General features: G+C 40.7%; 1 protein-coding gene across 2 annotated transcripts in view; it reads right to left on the reverse strand.

The window, feature by feature from the left end:
- Positions 1–18,470, reverse strand: part of ABCG1 (ATP binding cassette subfamily G member 1) — a 55,377-nt gene that overhangs the window by 10,617 nt on the left and 26,290 nt on the right. For both annotated transcript variants that reach the window (XM_071566444.1, XM_071566453.1), the window contains exons 3-12: positions 10,456–10,573; positions 9,592–9,724; positions 8,168–8,218; positions 5,550–5,695; positions 4,778–4,901; positions 3,630–3,744; positions 2,817–2,965; positions 2,535–2,636; positions 935–1,103; positions 55–155 (exon numbers count right to left, since the gene is read on the reverse strand). In XM_071566444.1, the coding sequence (XP_071422545.1) occupies positions 55–155; positions 935–1,103; positions 2,535–2,636; positions 2,817–2,965; positions 3,630–3,744; positions 4,778–4,901; positions 5,550–5,695; positions 8,168–8,218; positions 9,592–9,724; positions 10,456–10,573 (1,208 nt within the window). The remainder of the gene's footprint in view (positions 1–54; positions 156–934; positions 1,104–2,534; positions 2,637–2,816; positions 2,966–3,629; positions 3,745–4,777; positions 4,902–5,549; positions 5,696–8,167; positions 8,219–9,591; positions 9,725–10,455; positions 10,574–18,470) is intronic.

The following is an 18,470-nucleotide window of genomic DNA, read 5'->3' on the forward strand; positions in this document are numbered from 1 at the left end:
GGGCTGGTCACAAACTTATATGGTTCTTACTTTATTGAAGAGTGGAGCACATACCTGGAAAGGAACATCAGCCATGGTCTTGGCGAGGTAATAGGCTTTCAGGCTGTACCAGTAGTTCAGGTGCTCTCTAAGAAACACTCCCATCTCAAGGGGAACTGCAGAGAACACAAATTATCAGGTTAGATTGTCAGTGTGCAATATTGTCACACACAATAACACAGTTTATCTGTATCTAATCCTGCACTGCTGCAGGGCCATGGTGGGACTAGAACTCTCAGGTCTCTGCCAGAGCAGCAATGGTTTCAGTGATTTGTAATGAAATGTAAGAGGTCAAGCCTGAGAGTTGTTCACTGTTTATACTACAGACCAGTCTACTCAGTTACCTGAATCTCCCTTAAAAGAATTTCTCAATTGAAAGCGGTGCCCAAACTTAAAGAATTTGGTTATTCTTTTTTGGTCTAATAGGGTATCCAAAATAACAGCCCTCCCAAAGGAAGTTCCACACTCCCTGACAGCCCATACTGCAGAAGTTTGCTTCTGACACCACACGAACAAACTGATTTTATGTAGCAGTTATGACTTAGAAGTCCTAAAGAAATTATTAAATCCTTCCCAAGACCAACTCCAAGCTCATGACATGGCTGAGATGAACTTGCCACAAGGGGAAATTCCAGTCCAGAACTGTGACAGTGAATTGTCTGTGTTGAGAAACACTAACAAAAGCAGGGACAGAGAAGTGCTACTGGCCAAGCCTATCTTTGCTTGCAGCTGTGCTCCTGTGGCTGCAAGATTTATCCCCCCAGGGGAATAAATTTATCTCAGAGGCAGCAGCACATTCTCAAAGTTCTCTTACACAAAACAGATACATCACAACACCCTCCCACCTTTCTGCAATCTCCTTCCCCATTGATGTAACAGAATTACTGGTACTCACAGGTGAGGACAGTTGGCATGAGAGCAGCAAACATGAGAAACAACATGGAAAAAAAGAGGAAGCCAGAGTTGCTGAGGACTTTCTTGGCTTCGTTGCCTATGCCCAGGTAGAGCAGCCCGATGAGCAGCCCAATGCCGATGTGTGAGGTGATGCGCAGGTGTGTCAGGACCTGTGAGTAAGGAAAGAGGAATAAATACTCTGATCAGGAAGTCTGGGCTCAGAAACAGTGACAACATGGCTGAAATCAGACATACAGACTGCAGAATGGAGTTGTTATGTCCAGAAGACATTACACAGAAATCACAGAATGGTTTGGGTTGGAAGGGACCTTAAAGTCCATCTAATTCCAAATGTCCAATTCCTACTGGTAAACTGGCCTTCAGCTAAGAAAAACTATGAGCTTCCCAGTTTCAACCACACAGATGAGTATTTCTTCCAGTAAATACAGGCAGAAATTGCAAATGCTGGAACCTGAAATCTTACTCTGACAACATCATGGAGCCAGTGACTCTCGTTCATCAGGAGAAGGAGACTTTCTCTTTGACTAAAATATAAATTTCCCAGAGCAGAAGAGAAGCAGAAAAGGTATTTCAAGCTTGTATAAACCAAACTAACTCCATGAGGCATAAATTAGCTTTCTGTGTCATCTGCAATACAGTATTCCTCCAAGAACAAAAGAAATAACAAAATGAGGAACTGCAAGCCTTTAGTGTTGAGCAGAAAAAAAAAGCTTAAAAATGACAGTGTTCTTCAATCTATTCATCAGAAAATAAGTTACAGTTTCCCATGATCTTAATTCACTGTTTATACTACAGACCAGTTCACTCAGTTATCTGAATCTCCCTTAAAAGAATTTCTCAATTGAAATTAATTAATTAATCCTTGTTGACAAATGCCATGTAAACTGCGGATGCAAAACAACAAGAGAGGAACAAGTTATGGCAAAGAAATAAGCTGGAAAAACAACTAGGCACCCCAAACATTTAATGAATGTGTGTACTCCTGGGACCACAGCTTGAAGGAACACTGCAGGGCTTGGGATGAGGGTTGTTTGTTTTTAAGAAAAAAGGTGAAAGATATGCTTTTTCTTTTTCCTTGGGAATGAAGAATTTTATTATGACACTTCCTTCATCTTGATATTAAATGTATGAAAACAAAAATGTTCCCTTTTCAGAGAAGCCAAATTTTTATCTACCAATTTCCTGTTTCCAAGAATAGAATTCAAGTATTAACTTTACATCACACTCAAGTTATTATTTCTGTCATCCTGAATTTTCTGGAAAACCTAATTTTCTGACACACGAGTACAACTTCTCATTCACTTTTCAATAGGACTGTATAAGGAACCTGCCAGCACAAAGGGGATTTAAGCTTTAGGTTTTTAGGCCAGGTGCTTCTGAGTCCTGAGAAGAAAGCTGTTGTTCACAATGAAGATGGTACAGTTAACAGCAAGAGTGAAAGATCAGTCTCTCTCCTTTGAAATTCTGTGATAATCTCCATGGCTGGGCTGTAGGATGTGACCTTTGAGGGGTATTACAGTATCTCACACCCAAATGAATACACCTTTTGGCTACAAAAATTGTTATGAGGGCAGTCTTACCGAATCCCTCATGATGGTGAGAAAAGTTCTTTTGAAGAGGATACAGAACTGGGTTAGGCAGCTGGCAGAGAAGCTGTGGCAGCCTTCTGTGGAGGAGGAATCCTGCAGAAACACACCCCAGGATAAACTGATTTCTTTGCAGTACCTTGCTTAGTTTCCATTCACAAAACCCCACTCGCACCAGCGGAACGTGCCCAGTAACCTCTGCTGACCAAGGATTTAAACTCCCTTCCTCCCCCTCCAGCCTCCAGCCATGCCCATTGGTTGGGATGTACAAAATACCTCTTCAGAAGGCCGGTGCCAGAGGAAGGGGTTCAGCTCGTTCTCACCACCCACATCCCTCTTGTAGTCCGTGTCACAGATCCTCTCCCGCACTGCCCGGACCAGTCGGCTGTTCTGGTCTCCATATTCACCAGATGCCACTTCCATGACTACAAAAATCAGAAGTTAAAGTTACTGGTTTACACTACTGACTAGTTACAAGCCTTGTTACCAAACCCCCATGATTTTGGAGCTCTGACAGAAGTTTTGTCTGGAATAGGCTCTAAAATGCCACATGCAAATTCCTGTGCATGTACACAAAATTTAAGTGTATCTTTCCATAAATCTTCAGAGAGTTCTCATCATCCTGGAGCTAAAGTGAACCATTTTAGAGGATAGTCCTGCTAATAAAAATGACAGGTCTATTTTTGTGGTCCTTCCAGCTTCTCTGGAATTAAGAAACACTGAAAAACCCCTCAGTGTTATTAGCTGTACAATACCCCAGTGGTAATGTTCAACATTCAGAACAAGAGAATGCTGGAGCCACTTTGAAAACCCACCAAGAATAATTACTGAAACACTAAAGAATATCCTGTATCTTTCATCTCCTGGACTACAACCAGAGAGAAATATTCACTAAAATGCACCACTAGATGGCATTCAAATTACTTAGGAAAAAATCTGAATAATTATATTTTGATTTTTGGTACATATATGTACAGACACCCTTAAGAATATATGTACAAAAGTGCAAAAGGCATCGTGGTCCCCATTACCCTGAAAGTGCTAATCTAATACAAACAAAATTAAATGAACTACTCAAATTGTACTTACCAAAATCTGCTGGATTGTGGTAGGTTGGGCAATTCAACCCCAAATCCCTCAAGTAAGGGACTAGGTTTGTCACCTTCCCACGGTAAATGCACTGACCTTGACTTAAAACATAGAGCTGGAAAACAAGGCAAATAAAGGAAAAAAAGAAAAATGTGAATTAGTATCAAAATATTTGAACCTGCTACCTCTATGATAGCAATCCATGAATCTAATGATATCTTCTTGTCCCTGTGGGAAGAACACCTTGGGAAGATTTGTCCCCACTTGAAATTACTTTTGCATGACATTATAAGTAATGGAAAATTAAACGCTTAAGGTTTGAATTCTGCAAATGTTCCCTCCAGGACTTAAAGTACATTAACACAGAAACACACTCATTCCAGCCTTAGACATATGCTGAAAATAGGCAAGAAACTGTAGAGCCAAGCCATTTAATTTCCATTTAATTATGGATATTTTGGGCTGAAAGATGAGGCTGGTGAATGCAGGAATGGAAGGAGAGGTGGGACAGCACAGCAATGGGGAACAGCTTGATTATTCTTACTTTTAGCCACATTATTGCCTTTAAATAAATCTCCCTGCCAGACTGGCAATCTGCAAGAGCTTGTTCACCCATAGTGTAGTAGGTTTTCTCTCAGCTCTCACAAATCTAATTTAAATCTCCTAACAAGATGAAAGTAGATTTATATCTAATCTAAACACACATGGTCCACATCCCATTGTTAGGCTGAAGAAAAGTTCTCCAACAGACTTCAGTTCAATTATTTCATGTGAATAAACTCTTCTGGATCTACACCTGTGTAACAAGGATGAGAATACCTAGTAGCAACAGTGCAGACATTGACACTAAAGCTCTTCTGCTTTTATATGACTCTAATTTATTTTACTGACAAGTCTGTGCACAGAAGCAGTGGTGGGTGAAGGCACAATAATCATGATTTCACAAACATACCAGCCAGATTCCTCTAAAAATATTACATGGAAAGGAGAAAACATAACCAAAAAGTATATTTTGCTCTTATGCATTTAATTTCTTTAGTTGATTTGTAGCTGCAGACCAAAATAATTCATGTTTTCACTTAGAGAGTGTAGCCTTGAAAGTAAAATTTACCTAAACCATGCACAGAGAGGAAGTTTGAGAATGATACCTGGTCAAACAGCTCAAACAGTTTTGCACTGGGCTGATGAATTGTGCAGATGATGGACCTGCCACCCTGGGCTAAAGCCTTCATCAGAGAGACAACCTGGAAACATGATGCACTGTCCAAGCCACTGAAGAAAAAGAAAGAAGTTTGTTATCCACAGGTCCACAGGCACATGGATTTGCCAACTTGGTCTCTCTTTATTATCCTTTTACAAATTTTCTCTGTAGCAGTTGAGTTTTATCATATGCCAACCTTATGCTTGTATTTCTCCATCATTCTTTTAATTAAGTTGGAAGCATGCCTGAGAATGAAAAACAGAGTATTCTCAAAGCTGCCTTAAGGGACTTCTACATTTTAAGACTGCAGATTTAAATTCTCCCAACTTTAATGAACAGATACATATTTATAGCTTTCCCAGCCTCCTAGACTGATCACATTTGTTACTAAAAGTCACATTTTAAAATGCTTATATTCAAGCTACCTGTGGTTGAAAAAGAAAATCCATGCCACAGGCTGAAAATAGTTTCCTCCCTCCCTTTCTGCTTCAGCTTGTGTCTTCTTTAAATATATTTATAGGCCCATGGTCTGGCAGTCACAGCAGTGACCCAAGGCACTAAGTACCAAAATCAAATTATTTCTTGTGGCCTTATTCAATGCTTACAGACAACACAAAATGAGCCTTTTCCAAGGATTTAGAGGTGAATAACTTTTCTGTAGTGCTGCTCTGCTATACAAACCAGTATTTGTCTATCTTTAATTTTTGGCCTTGAAATACCTGGTTGGTTCATCGAAAAACATGACAGGGGGATTGTTCACCAGCTCCAAAGCAATGGCAAGACGCTTTCTCTGGCCTCCAGAAAGACTCCCAGTCCTCGTATTGGCACATGTCAGCAAACCAAGGGCTGTCAGTATTTCCTTTACCTGCAGGAAATAAAACACTCCAGGCTGTTAACACACACACACAAAAGCCACCTTACAGATTTTCATGCAGATTGTAAACTCACTCATAACTTTGTTTCATCAACCACACACTGAAGCCTTTTTCCACCCATTGTAGTGTTTATTAGAATCAGTGGGCATTAACAACCTATCATTTGCTATTTTGACCCAAATTCTACCTGTTTGTCCTATACAACCTCACTCAGTATAGAAGCCTTGCCTATGAAAGTGGAGTGAATATCAGTTCTTCTATTGCTGTATGGTTATGGGTATGGCACTGACATCAAAAGAGCTGTGCAGCATGTGAGGGGTTATCACAGAGAAACCAAGAAGTTTCTTTCAATAGAACTTCTCGGTTGTATCTACAAGGGACTGGAGAACTGCATAACAGAAGTCAGTAGTTTCTACAGAGCAATGACCTGCTTTATCTCCTCTGTTCTTCTTCACAGTCTGCTCTTTAAAGTGCAGCCATTGATTTTAAGGGCTTTCATTCTCCCCAGAGTCAATTCAGTTGTCACACCTACTCTCAGATGTTTGGGATTTCCTCGAGGCACAGCCTCAGGAAGGGCACAGCTTGTCCCAGGGCCTTTGGAGCAAAAGGAGAACAATCCCAGGCACTATGAATTTTTCAGTTTCAGTGACTGTAGATCTGCCCTGGTAGCCCTACATAAGGAAAATAGCTCTTTGGCATCAGTAAAAGCATGGATATAAAAACAAGTGAATCCAAGCTATATTGCTCAGGCATTTTAAAAAGTGTACCACTTCAAAGGTAGAAAAAATACCAGGCATTTAACATTTCACTGTAGTATAGGAAAAGAAGCCCATCGTTTTTGAAAGTATTCATTGCTTGGATGGAGGGAGTTTTCCAGAAAGGGTGGCTGACCTGGTAAAATTTGTTAGACTAATCAGGGCCCGGCCCTTTGCTTGTCTTGATTTTGATTTCCAGGAGCAAACTCTCTCATTGAGAGGGAGTGAAAAAAGAACAAACCCCACTAACCCTTGTTCTCAGACAGGAGATCCTAAGCTCCTCATTCCCTTGATCTCTGGGAAGGATGCTACAGGACATGGGCAGCACAAGCTGAGCCAACCAGAAAGAGGAACTGGGGGATTTTTCACTTGTCCCTGTTTTAAACAACTCTGTAATCCTGCTAGTGCAAGTGCATAAATTCAGAACATTTATCTATGATAAACATTTACGCTACAATTTACAACAATAAAATGAATTATCTAGTCCAGCACAGGCCAGTAACATTAACCAGAAAATGTCCTAAAATGTCTTGAATAAACATATACAGCATAATTTTTCCCTCAAAAAGTTGTTTGTACCGACAGTGACAGTGTGAACAAGTGAATTAACTTGCCTGGTTTCACTTACTAAAGTGTAAATGACTCAAGACTTTTATAGTACAAGTAAAATCAACAGTTGTTTCTAAACAATCTTATTTTCCAATTAAAAAAAATCTGTGTTTAGCTTATTTTTAAAAAGTATTTGAGAGAATGTAACCAATCTTGAGCTACCAAACACATGTTGATTCCTGTTAAGTTTATCTCTCTGAAGCTCTTTCTGATTTTCAAGGATTCTGAGTCTGAAGAAATGCCAATTGCTTCAATTTGGAAATAAATACAAAGGACAGCCACAAAAATAGCTGTTCTTCCTAGGAAGTTGCCAGTTCAGGAAAAGTGTGTACTTTTCACCACGGATGGGTGAGAAGAGGACAATTCCTAGTGCAGGTCCCACTGGGTTACAGATCTCCATGGGCAAAACACACCAGGACTTCTCTGCCCCTTGGGAAAACCCTTTGTCAGCAGCAGGCAGGGCAGGGCAGCAAATGTGCAAGAGTAAATGCTGCAACTCATTCAGGTGGTTTAGGAAAGATATGAGTATGTTTTAGCCTGGTTTTCTGCTTGCCCAAACCTCAGTGACCCAACACACCTTCAAAATACATTGGTATGGTCCTAATTGTAACTGCATTAACTTGTCCAGTGCAACAATATGCCCACCAGCACAGCTAGAAACATCTGTTCTTTCAACCATGAGCACAGAGATTTCTGCAGCAGTTACAAGAACTGCTGAGCTTTTCATCAGCCCTTGGAAAAATTAAAGCAAACACTCACCATTGCCACACACAACTGATTTATCTCACCACACATGAGATGCCTGAGCCCTCAGACACACACATAAGAGAACCTAAGCTGCTAAAGCACATTAAAAGGAACCCCACAAAATGTGTGCATTTATTTCAGTAAATGTTCTGCAATTTTCCACTCTCATACTGAAAGGAACTTTTGTGGAGACTGCAGTGACCATTCCCCTCAGCTTTGGGGTTAAGAGTTATTTTATCATTGCAAGTCCAATGCAATTCTAGGTTAGATAAAAATGCCTGCTTTACAGAGCTCACTTCATGGCTCTTTGGCATGCCCTAAAATTCTTACTTTGATGGACAGTGTACATACCATTTCTCTCCTCCCTTCATCTTTCTCTTGAAGTTTCAGATGAGCAGATACCTGGAATGCAAAAACAATGCAATTTGATTTTGAACTGGTCTGAAGCAGAACCATCAGTGACAGCACAACACTTCAAGGTATAATTTAAACAACTGCTTTCAATCCAGTCAACAAATCTGAAGTTGAACTATAATGTTCCAATCACAAGCATCACATACGCCTGTGCAGTAACTGAGTGTAGTTTGACTAAAGCAATCACTGGAGCACCTGACAAAAAGCATGTAAGAAAGAAAGGCCATTCTGAAAGTCAAAGAGGTTGAGAGGAAGATGGTAGAGTCATGTTTTTTGCAGAGCCAGTAGCTTCCCAGGCAACACTGGAAACACAGTTTATTTGTGCTTCACCCACATCACAAGGATAACTTGAGCTCTGCCATTCTCCAGGATGCAAACAAATGAGCACAGAAATAAATAATCTCATGAAAGATGTCATCTGCTGTCCTGAGAGGCAGCTCCACAAAACATCATGATTAACCTTTATTAAAAGCAATTAAACTGTTAAACAATTATTTTTGTCAGAGCCTTGATTGATTAATTCAGACAGCAAGTATAACCTGAGCCCAATTCTACAAAAATGCTCTTGTGGGATTCTGACTACTACACTCAAATAAACAAGAGAGAAGAAAACTTCCTCACAAAAAAGAGCTTTTGCAGAAAAAATTAGCTACATAAAAACTACAGTGATTTTTTCTGGCCTTAAAATTCATGAATTGATGCCAGCAGTGTGAGCAACCTTAGCCTTATTTTGGTAACAACCTCAGAAAAAAACTGGCTCATTTCTCAGGCTGAGAAAGAAGCACTTCTAAACTAACTGGTCAAGCTGGCAATTTGCAAACTTCTTGATGATAGAAAAAACAGTAAGAAGAATTTATGTTGCCTGGATGTCTTGGAATTATTCTGTTCCTGTTGTTTTCCCACGATGAAATACAATGCCTTTAATAAAGAAAAGGTACAAAAGAGTAGAAAGAGCAGAGAGACCATGCTGAAGTAAAATTACGTTTAGCAGTGAGAACATGGAAGATGGGTAGAAAAGGAGAGATAAGGTTACTCATCAAGTAAAAACAGATCATGCTTACAAAAGGCTCATTTGTGAAGAATTTCAGGTTCCATTCCCTAGGAGGTCTGAGAAGAGCCTTAGATATTCTTCTAAATCACAATGCTGGTTACAAATTGTAAATTGCAAAGCTAAGAAAGCTCACACAACCCTTAGAAGAATGACCCTGAAATGGAATTCAAGGGCACGTTACAGTCCGAGCACTTTCACTGAGTAGGATCAGAGATAAGGGGTTGTGGTGTTGCCAGGAGTGAGAACACATGCACAACACCCAGAGATTTCTTCCATTTTTTCCTAAATTGAAGCAAGAAACAAAGCTCACCATCATAGCTTCCTGGACAGTCAGATGAGGAAGGAGCATGTCATCCTGCATGATGTAGCAGGAGACTTTGCGGAACGAGCGCAGGTCGCGGGGCTGCCCATTGATGAGGATTTCTCCTTTCATGCCTGTCTCTCTGCAACCAACCAAGAAAATAACCAGAGGTGAATCCTGCCCTCACTTGTGCTGCCACAGGCCTCAGTAAGTGGAATTGTTAAGTAATTATTGCAACTATGGAATAAAATTGGTACAGTGGCTAGAAATAATTTTATTTCAAGATTATGCTCTTGTTCCTACAAGGCTTCTTGCAACGCTGATGGAAATTTTACACAGAGTTAGTACAAAATGTGTCCTGTCTTATATGAATGTCTCAAAAAATAACAAAGCATTAAAAACAGGGGTTTTTTTAGGTTTTTCTATCCTGTTCCTTATGCCTCAAATGACAACAACCCAGAGACTTTGTATTTGCCCATACAAGAGGGGATTCAGCAGAGTCCCTTCAGTCACTGCAGTTTGGTCAGGAAGACAACAAAACAACGAAGTGGTGACTAAAGGAGTAATTTCTTCAAGTGGTTATAAAATGTGATTTAAAAAATGTCACAAACATAAGACACTGAGTCAGATTTGTTAAACAGCCAAAAAGGAGATTTTGATTTTTTTTTTGTGTGTGTGTGTTTGGGATTTTAAATTGCTTCTTATTTTTGGATCAGACTTGTTAAGAGATAAATCCAACGTGATCAGAACAGGACAAACAGAAAAAATATAAGCAAGAATCTAATTCAAAATCTGTGAAATACCTGTTTCCTACAAAGACTGGGGTAAGATTTCTTCTGTTTATCTTAACCTGGGATTTTCAGTGTTACTGACCTGTATCCTGCCAGAATGTTCATAAGCGTTGACTTCCCAGCTCCTGAAGGACCCATAATTGCAACAAGTTCTCCACTGCTGAATTTCCCTGAAATTCCTTTCAAAAGGGTCTTAAAACCTGCAAGAAGAAAGAAAAGTTCACTGAACCCTTAACAATCATTTCTGGGGAGAAATTAAAGTTCATTTCCACTGGTGACAAACAGGCATCATCAGGCACCTACTGAGAGTGCCTGAGATCAGCACACTGCAAGAACAATCACAATTAACTATCAAAAGCCAAATTATGAGTGGGAGCTGCAGCCTCTTCCCACAACACAAGTAGTTTGATGGGATTGAAAGATCACAAACTCTTGGTTCACTCCAGGAAGACTTTCAAACAGGGCTGTGAAACCTTGCTGCCATTTTCTAAGTGTCTTCTCACAGTATTTTACTAGAATGCTGTTAAAATATCTAATATTTCAAAGCTAACATAACTCCAGAGCCTTGGAGCAGACTGCCCTCCAACCACTGCAGCTTCAATGCCAAAATTCTGCCCTCTCACCAAAGCAACAGCCAACATCTCAAGCCCTTTGCCTTTGTTCATTCCCCACTAAAAGAGATATGACAAGGAACACCACAAAAGGAGACACACAAACCTGCTTTATTATCTTACCATAAGGACTCTCTTGCCATAAGAACTCCAATGGCTTGTCTAGACAGGGAGACTGACCACAATCACTCTGTAAAAACAATTCCTACGGAAACACTTATTCCAAATTTGGAACATGCGGGTTTTTTTCGTTTAGATTAATCCACTTCAAAACATCATGCCACGATAATTACATCCTCAGGCAAAGATGTTCTAGGATAACACCTTCTGCAAATATTTCAACTTATTCCTGAGTGAATTACCTTTGTCAATAAACTTTTATTTAAAGCCTAAACTCCCTGTTACTCTGGGTGTCAGCAAACTAGACTCCAGTGGGAATTCCAATTTGGACTAGTTGCATCCACCTTGCCAAGCAAGGCATTAAGGCACAAGAACTGTGTGGGGAGGGTGGAGAAAGCCCTGAGCAGCATCTAAACCTTTCAGGAACTCTTCCCTGTTTATTTTATTTGCTTGCTTACTTCATTGCAATTGCAACTTAAAACTTTTAACAATAAAAGAAATGTTAAGTAAGGTGTCAAAAACCAACCTCATATGTTGACAATGTTCTTGTAGTTAAATTAAAACTGAAACAGAAGGGTGGAAAATCCATTTACATGCAGTGTTAGGATCTGACAATCCATTTCGCCACACTGGTGCAATATGTAGGTAGAATTTATATTTCATATGTAAACTATCCCAGTCCTCTGATTATCACTAGCACAGGTTGTAGCTGAAATATTGAAATGCTGTAAAAAAAAATCACATTGTCTGCAAGGTCCTAGAAAAAAGAATGGTGGATTATCTTCTTCTGATTAAATATTGTCGTTTCTGAAATTATCTTTCTTCCTAACTCCATGATTTGTTATCCTTTCATCTCCACTTAACATTCTCTTCAAATTTTCTTCTCTAGTCTCAATTCACACGTTTTTTTTCATGCCACAGAGAGCAAACTTTGCACCAAAACCATTAATGTTGTGCTTCCATGGGGTCTCCCAAGTCCACAGCAAATACCCTTCCCTGAGCATTCTCCAGCCCCAGGGGAGAGTAGCAACCAGAAAAACTCCATAGAAATACCTGATCCTACTGTTTTCATGGCAAATATCTTAGGAAATGTAACGAACTAAAACTGATTTCTCAAGTGCCTTTTTTTTAACAGGCCAGTAATTTTTCACCATGAATCTTGTCCTGGACTTAAACAACTTGTTTGGGAGCTACAAGGTAACGTGGTTGTGCAAAGAGCAGTGTGTTCATGTTGCCTGCTCATGGCACAAGTCCTAAGAATAAAAGCAAGGACAGTCTATCAAAAGGAACAGCTATTTCAAAGAGAGAAATTCATGGCACCCTGACAAGGTTAACAAGCTTGTCCTTCCCACCAATGTCACCAACAAATCAGCATCTGAAGGACAAGTGCAAGGAGAGATCAGACCTTTCAGACATGACAACATTTAATAAATAGGCTGTAAAGAGACAAAGTCCTTCAGTCTATCCCCTAAGTGTAATGAGAACCAGCTCCTTCCCAAGCCTATTAAACCTCCAAGGAACTCAAACACTAGACTGTACTTCCAATTATTTGTATTATGCACCCACACAGCACACACACAAGTTCTGTGCAGCTGGGAAACTTTCTTACACTGGTCACCAGCTGGCCAAGGTGCCTCCTCATGAGATTCCACTGGGTCAGGATTTCTTTTGCCAAGTCCCACCATGCAGTGCATGGGTTAAAGTAGCCATTGGTGTCTGTCCCTGTTCCCTGGCTGTCCTGCAAAGCTGTTTGACATGACAGAACATCACATGCCAACTTCATTACAACAATTTCTATTGTATGGGCTTGTTCTGACCCAGATTTCCAGGGAAAATGGTTCTTGTCAGAGTTCTGTAATGGTCAGCTCATGGTGAGCTGAGCTTCAAGACCAGAACAATAAATAGTGCACAAACTCATAAGGGAGGATAAAAAATGTGTACTGCCAGAAACGGGGAAGGTGTCACCCAAAAACCACACTTATAGTCTGAAAATATGTAGTAATATACATACCATGACCTAAAACTGAAACCCTTCCTCTCACCACATATGACTGTGAGAGTTAACATTTAACATATTAAAGTCATCTTTCCAAATACAGTCTCACAAATTATGATCCATTTATCTTTAATTGCAGTATTTTCTGCCTCACAACCTGCTCTTGTTTCTGCCCCTCTGGTGGAGGTTTCCATTTTAAGAATCCTGCACACAATGTTAAATCAGAGCAGGACACATCACAGAATCAGGTTGGAAAAGACCTCCAAGATCATCAAGTCCACCCTTTGACTGATCACCACCCTGTCAACTAACCAGAGAACTAAGTACCACATCCAGGGATGGGGACTCCACCACCTCCCTGGGCAGCCCCTTCCAAAGCTTGACAACCCTTTCTGTGAAGAATTTCTTCCTGAAATTCTCTGCAAGTCCTTTGCAATACAGGAGAGGAACATGCTTTAAGAAGAAATAGAAAAAACCCCTATGAATTTCAGATTAGGATCCCAATCACTGGCATTTTAAGCTGCTACAAACTCAAACCCATCTCTTCTTTTGACTGGAAGCCCATAAAAAGCTTTTCTATTACAAAGGTTAATTTAGCAAACCCACAAAAAGATTTGACACTGTGGAAGTAGTGTGGTGCCCAGAATAATCCTTTACAAGGAATTAAAAGTCCCTAAGTAACTACAGTCTTCTCTTTCAGAATATCAAGGCTAATCTTTAACAGAATCAGTTGACCTAAAACTTCTATATCAGGCCACATGTCTTTCACGAGAAACAGCTTATGCATTTGGAGGGGATTGTACTCTTACAGTACAGGGACTGTTTCATGTCCATCTGCCATATATGAGGAATTTCTCACTACCTTCAACACCAGACCACCTTGTTTTCCTTAATGATCCACACAGCAAGGAGTTTCAGTACCACGGAGTTTCAGTACCACAGAGTTTCACGAAAGGCTGAACTTCAAAGCCAACTCATCCCAAGGTGAAAGCATCTTACAGGCCACCCAGTTCCAGCACCACAGCAGCCTCTCCCTTTGGACTGCACTTACATCAGTTAAATGCCTCCCTGACATCTGATCCCGTCAGATCTCGGAAGCTCAGCAGGGTCAGCCCCGGATTAGTACTTGGATGGGAGCCCTCCTGGGAAATGCCGGGTGCTGTAGGTTCTAGTCCTGAGGACTTCACTGTCACTGTCCAAGCTCGCTCGGCCGTGACAGATGAACCTCAGGACTTAAACGGTGGGGCCAGTTCTGCGCACGCTGAGCCTCACCTAAAATCCACTGCGCAGGCTGGAAGGGCCCACCCACGTGGGGACAGCCCTTCCCAAATCTTCGTTCGCGAAGCCGAGCCACACACACACATCAAGAACAAGGTTAGCATTGTGACTTTCATTTCTCTTAAAACTGTTTTGATTTCCAACAGAAAATATCTCAGATCTTTCAGTTCTCCAATATCCCCTCCTAAAGTTACTGTGATATCACCATTACAAATATATTTAGGGGCAGATGCCCATTGGGAATACAAATACAAGTTTTCAAGAACTACTTTAAATACAACTTTGCTAACAGGACATTAACATACCATCACCAACCAGAGTAAGTACTCTGCAACTTTCTCAGTCCAACCCATGGAAAATAGAACACAAAAGTAAGAAATCAAAACCGAAACAGAAAATTCAAGTAACGAAAAATTTTTTGGTCTAATTTCACCACACGTTACATTCCAAAGTTCAGATGCCTCTCCTGAGAAGCAAAATGTGTTTCGTTTTCCCATGTTGGGATTTCCCATGAAAACAAAAGTGAGGCACTGTGATGTTAGACCAGTTTCTCAGCCACAAACACCTGAGTGGCGAGAGCAGATCCACATTCAGGACGTGGATTTCCCTCCCTGCCTGGAAGCAGCACAGAACTCACAGCAGCCTCTTCTTCAACGAGCAGAGTGTGACCTCATGTCTCTGATAAAGATGCTCTTGTTGCTCAGGTCAACAAAACTTTTGCTGATGGATTCAAGACGAAAGAAATGTGTCGATGGTTTTATCTGCTACGTCACAGGTTTTACAAAGATTTATAGGGAGACCTGGGTTTGCCATTCTCACAGCAATTATGATCAATCTGTAAAGAAGGAAGACACCCCCTCCTCATCCTCAGGGTGGGAGCATATGCTTCAGAACGTGCCTCAATCTGCACCAACAAAAACATAACCAAAACTCACTCCTACATAACAGTGAATTTCCTCAGGTAAACACTGTCTCTAGGTGTTGACTGAAATGCTTCATTCATTTGCATTTCATTGCCAGCAATGTACTAATTTGTTACTCAGAGCAATGTCACACAGACTCGTGGAAGTTTCTAGGCATTGTAGCCTAATTCTGCATCCATCAATAGGCACCAAGAGCCTGTCTGGGTCCCGGGTGAGCACAGCAGGCTTTCCCTGATCACCACAATTAGAGCAGGATTTGCCCTTCCCAAAGTATTTGAACTGCTTCTCTTTCATCACAAGCTCCTCCGAAGGCAGGAAATCACTGCTGGTGCCCTGCAAGTGCCACTGGCCTGAAACAGCTCAAAGGTCTCTCAGAAAATTTACTATAGCAAAAGGTAACATAGGGAATCTCAACTCAAACAGTGCAAGTTTGGCAAAATGGTAAACAACTGAAGACTGATACACAAAGAAATCAGCATTTGGCACTTAAAAATCAAAACCAGAGACATCATAGCCTGCTCTTTCCACACTGCCTGCCACACAGAAGTACAGCATTTCTTTATTAAAAAATAATTATACAAAAATGTATTTATTTGTCTTTGTGGTGCTTTTTTAGATAGGATGTGAAATCTGCAGCTGGAAACAGAAGACACCTTTGGCAAGTACTGTATCACTAATTTGCCTTACTTTAATACCTTCAACAAGAAACATACTTTTTAGACAGTAGTTTAAATTTCAATACAAAAATTTGTTCTCTTACAGTACCATTAGTCAATTTGTTTCTTAAATCCTGACAAGAAAACACAGCAATTAATTGACACTGTATATTGACCCTGTTCCATTAAAGAAACTGCACCGTATTTTCCAATTCTAAAATTTATAGGCTTGACCCTTCATCTCATTTATAGGCTTAACCCTTCATCTCATTTCCTCTTGTTTCAATCAAAGAAAATTTCCTCCAAATCCAGGGAATTCTCCACTGCAAAACCTGAATAGGGGAACGTGGGATTGAGAAGTCACAGCTACATCTTTCCCCCTGAGGCAGGAGTAGGGAATCCTGCTATGCAAAAATGCTGCTGGAAAATTCATGACTTTGCTGCTCCCCCTGAGATCCACCACAGTCACACCTCGATGGCTAAAAAGGCCATTCCCTGGATTAGGTACTGGACAACCACTGCAAAAGTGAGGGAAAAACAGGCTAACTTGGTCACATATCCTATTAAAGGGAAAGTTAGTGACTTATGGATTACAGAAAGAGCTTGCAGAAGTCCATCCAGATGTGGAAAACATCCTCATGTTACCTGGCAGACATTTAATTTGTAGACTCTTTAGATTTGTATCAGAAAGCTGAACAGCTGTGGAATACTGGCAGAAGCTCTGCACAAGATGAGAAACACACACACAGAGATAACAGCTCAAGGCCAGATTTGCACTAAAAACATTTGGAGATGTAATAAAACATTAGCTAGGAAACATTTTTATCATTTTTACATCATCATTTTCCATATACCAAGGTGTAAATATGCCAACAAAAAATTCTCTTGTCTGCTCCTTCTGAATCTATTATTCACTTTCTGCATCTCAGCCCTTTTCTCACTCTTGAGAAGCCACTCATAGCAAAACATCCATGTGTTTCCTGGTAGAGACTACACCAATCTGCTTAATCTAATAGAGTTTTATATATGTTATATATTAAATGTGGGACAGGGGTAAGCAAGGAGTGGCAGAGCAGAGATTTATGTAATTCCCTGGAGAAAGCTACCCCATATTGCCATCCCATGAAGTCTCTCCTGTTCTCCTCATGCTTTACTCCCCCTGTTGCCCCCTGGGCAATCAGTGGGCACCTTCCCAAACCCCAGAAGCGAAGTCGGCACATAGAGCAGAGCAGCAGGTTGGCTCTGCAGAGCACTGAGGGCAGGGACAGAAAATATCCTGCAATTCTTGTGCTACTTTCAAAATGCACAGCCACGACCACATTGTCTATCTGTACATGGAAAGAGGTTCATGTTCCTCTTCTTTGCACACTAACAATGCAACTGCACAGGTAAACGAGCTCCTGGTGATTTGCAGTTCCATTTCACAACTCAGCAGTCACACACACCCAGTTTGGGCAGGCAAACATAATGTTCCATAGATATTCCACAGGATGTGTGGAGTGGCCAGCAGCCTTTGCAAAGCAGTGGCCCAGTTTGTGGGTCTGGGATATTCAGAACTTGCAGTTTCAGAACCAGTGCAGCACTAGAAGGTGATGATGTCACTAAAGTGGACAATGTCCCTCTGCCCTCTCTCCCCAGAACATCTTCCCATCACTTGCCCTGAGCTGGGTTTCAAGTGCACCTACACAACTGGTGAGGGACACCAAGCCCACCCACCTGGAAATTTTCCATGGGAAATTAAGAACAAAGAGGGTTTGTTTCCTGCTGCAGGGGCTTCAGAACTGTTCCCACTTGCCAGGACAAGTCCTCGGTGGCACAGTGGTGATGGGATAGTCCTTGCAGCAGCTGGAGACCTTCCAGCAGTTTGTGCCACCCTGAGCTGCCTTTTCTTCCCCATTCTGAAACAGAAAAAGGACTTAAATTAAATTACCTCTTCACTCATTACAATTCATGCTGGGCCATTCAAACCATTTAACTGCTTTTTTGCTTTGTTTTAGTATAAAACAAAAGTTAAATTGCTTTCCAGTGATAAGATGAAGTAACTCTGGGCTTTTCAGCTAAATGTTACTACAAAGGCAGGGTGTTCCCCTAACCTGGCAGGGAGATGTTTGCCATACATTTCTAATTCTGCTATTAACCTGCCAGGACATGGCATTCCCCACTCACTACTTGAGCACAGAATGTTTTCCTCTCAGTGGTATCAACAGGATTTGTTAATATTTAAATTTGTAAATTCTCAGTTGAAGGGGATTATCTGTATCAGTTGATGATTATTTAAATAATTTGAATTTTAAAAACTCTTCTGATGGGGATTATCTAAATGGACATTTCTTTCCCAAGCTCCCACGGAGTTCAAACAAGCTTAAGTTGAAGTGAATTACAGGTACCAATACTTGGGATGAAAAAAAGTATTTTTTAACTTACAGAAAATGTGAGGGACAGAATGAGCTTTCCTGACAAACAGACTGAAAAAAATACATTGCTTTAATAACAGGAACTTTCCTAATTGTATA

This window comes from Pithys albifrons, chromosome 1, assembly GCF_047495875.1.
Source record: "Pithys albifrons albifrons isolate INPA30051 chromosome 1, PitAlb_v1, whole genome shotgun sequence".
NCBI classification, from domain to species: Eukaryota; Metazoa; Chordata; class Aves; order Passeriformes; family Thamnophilidae; genus Pithys; species Pithys albifrons.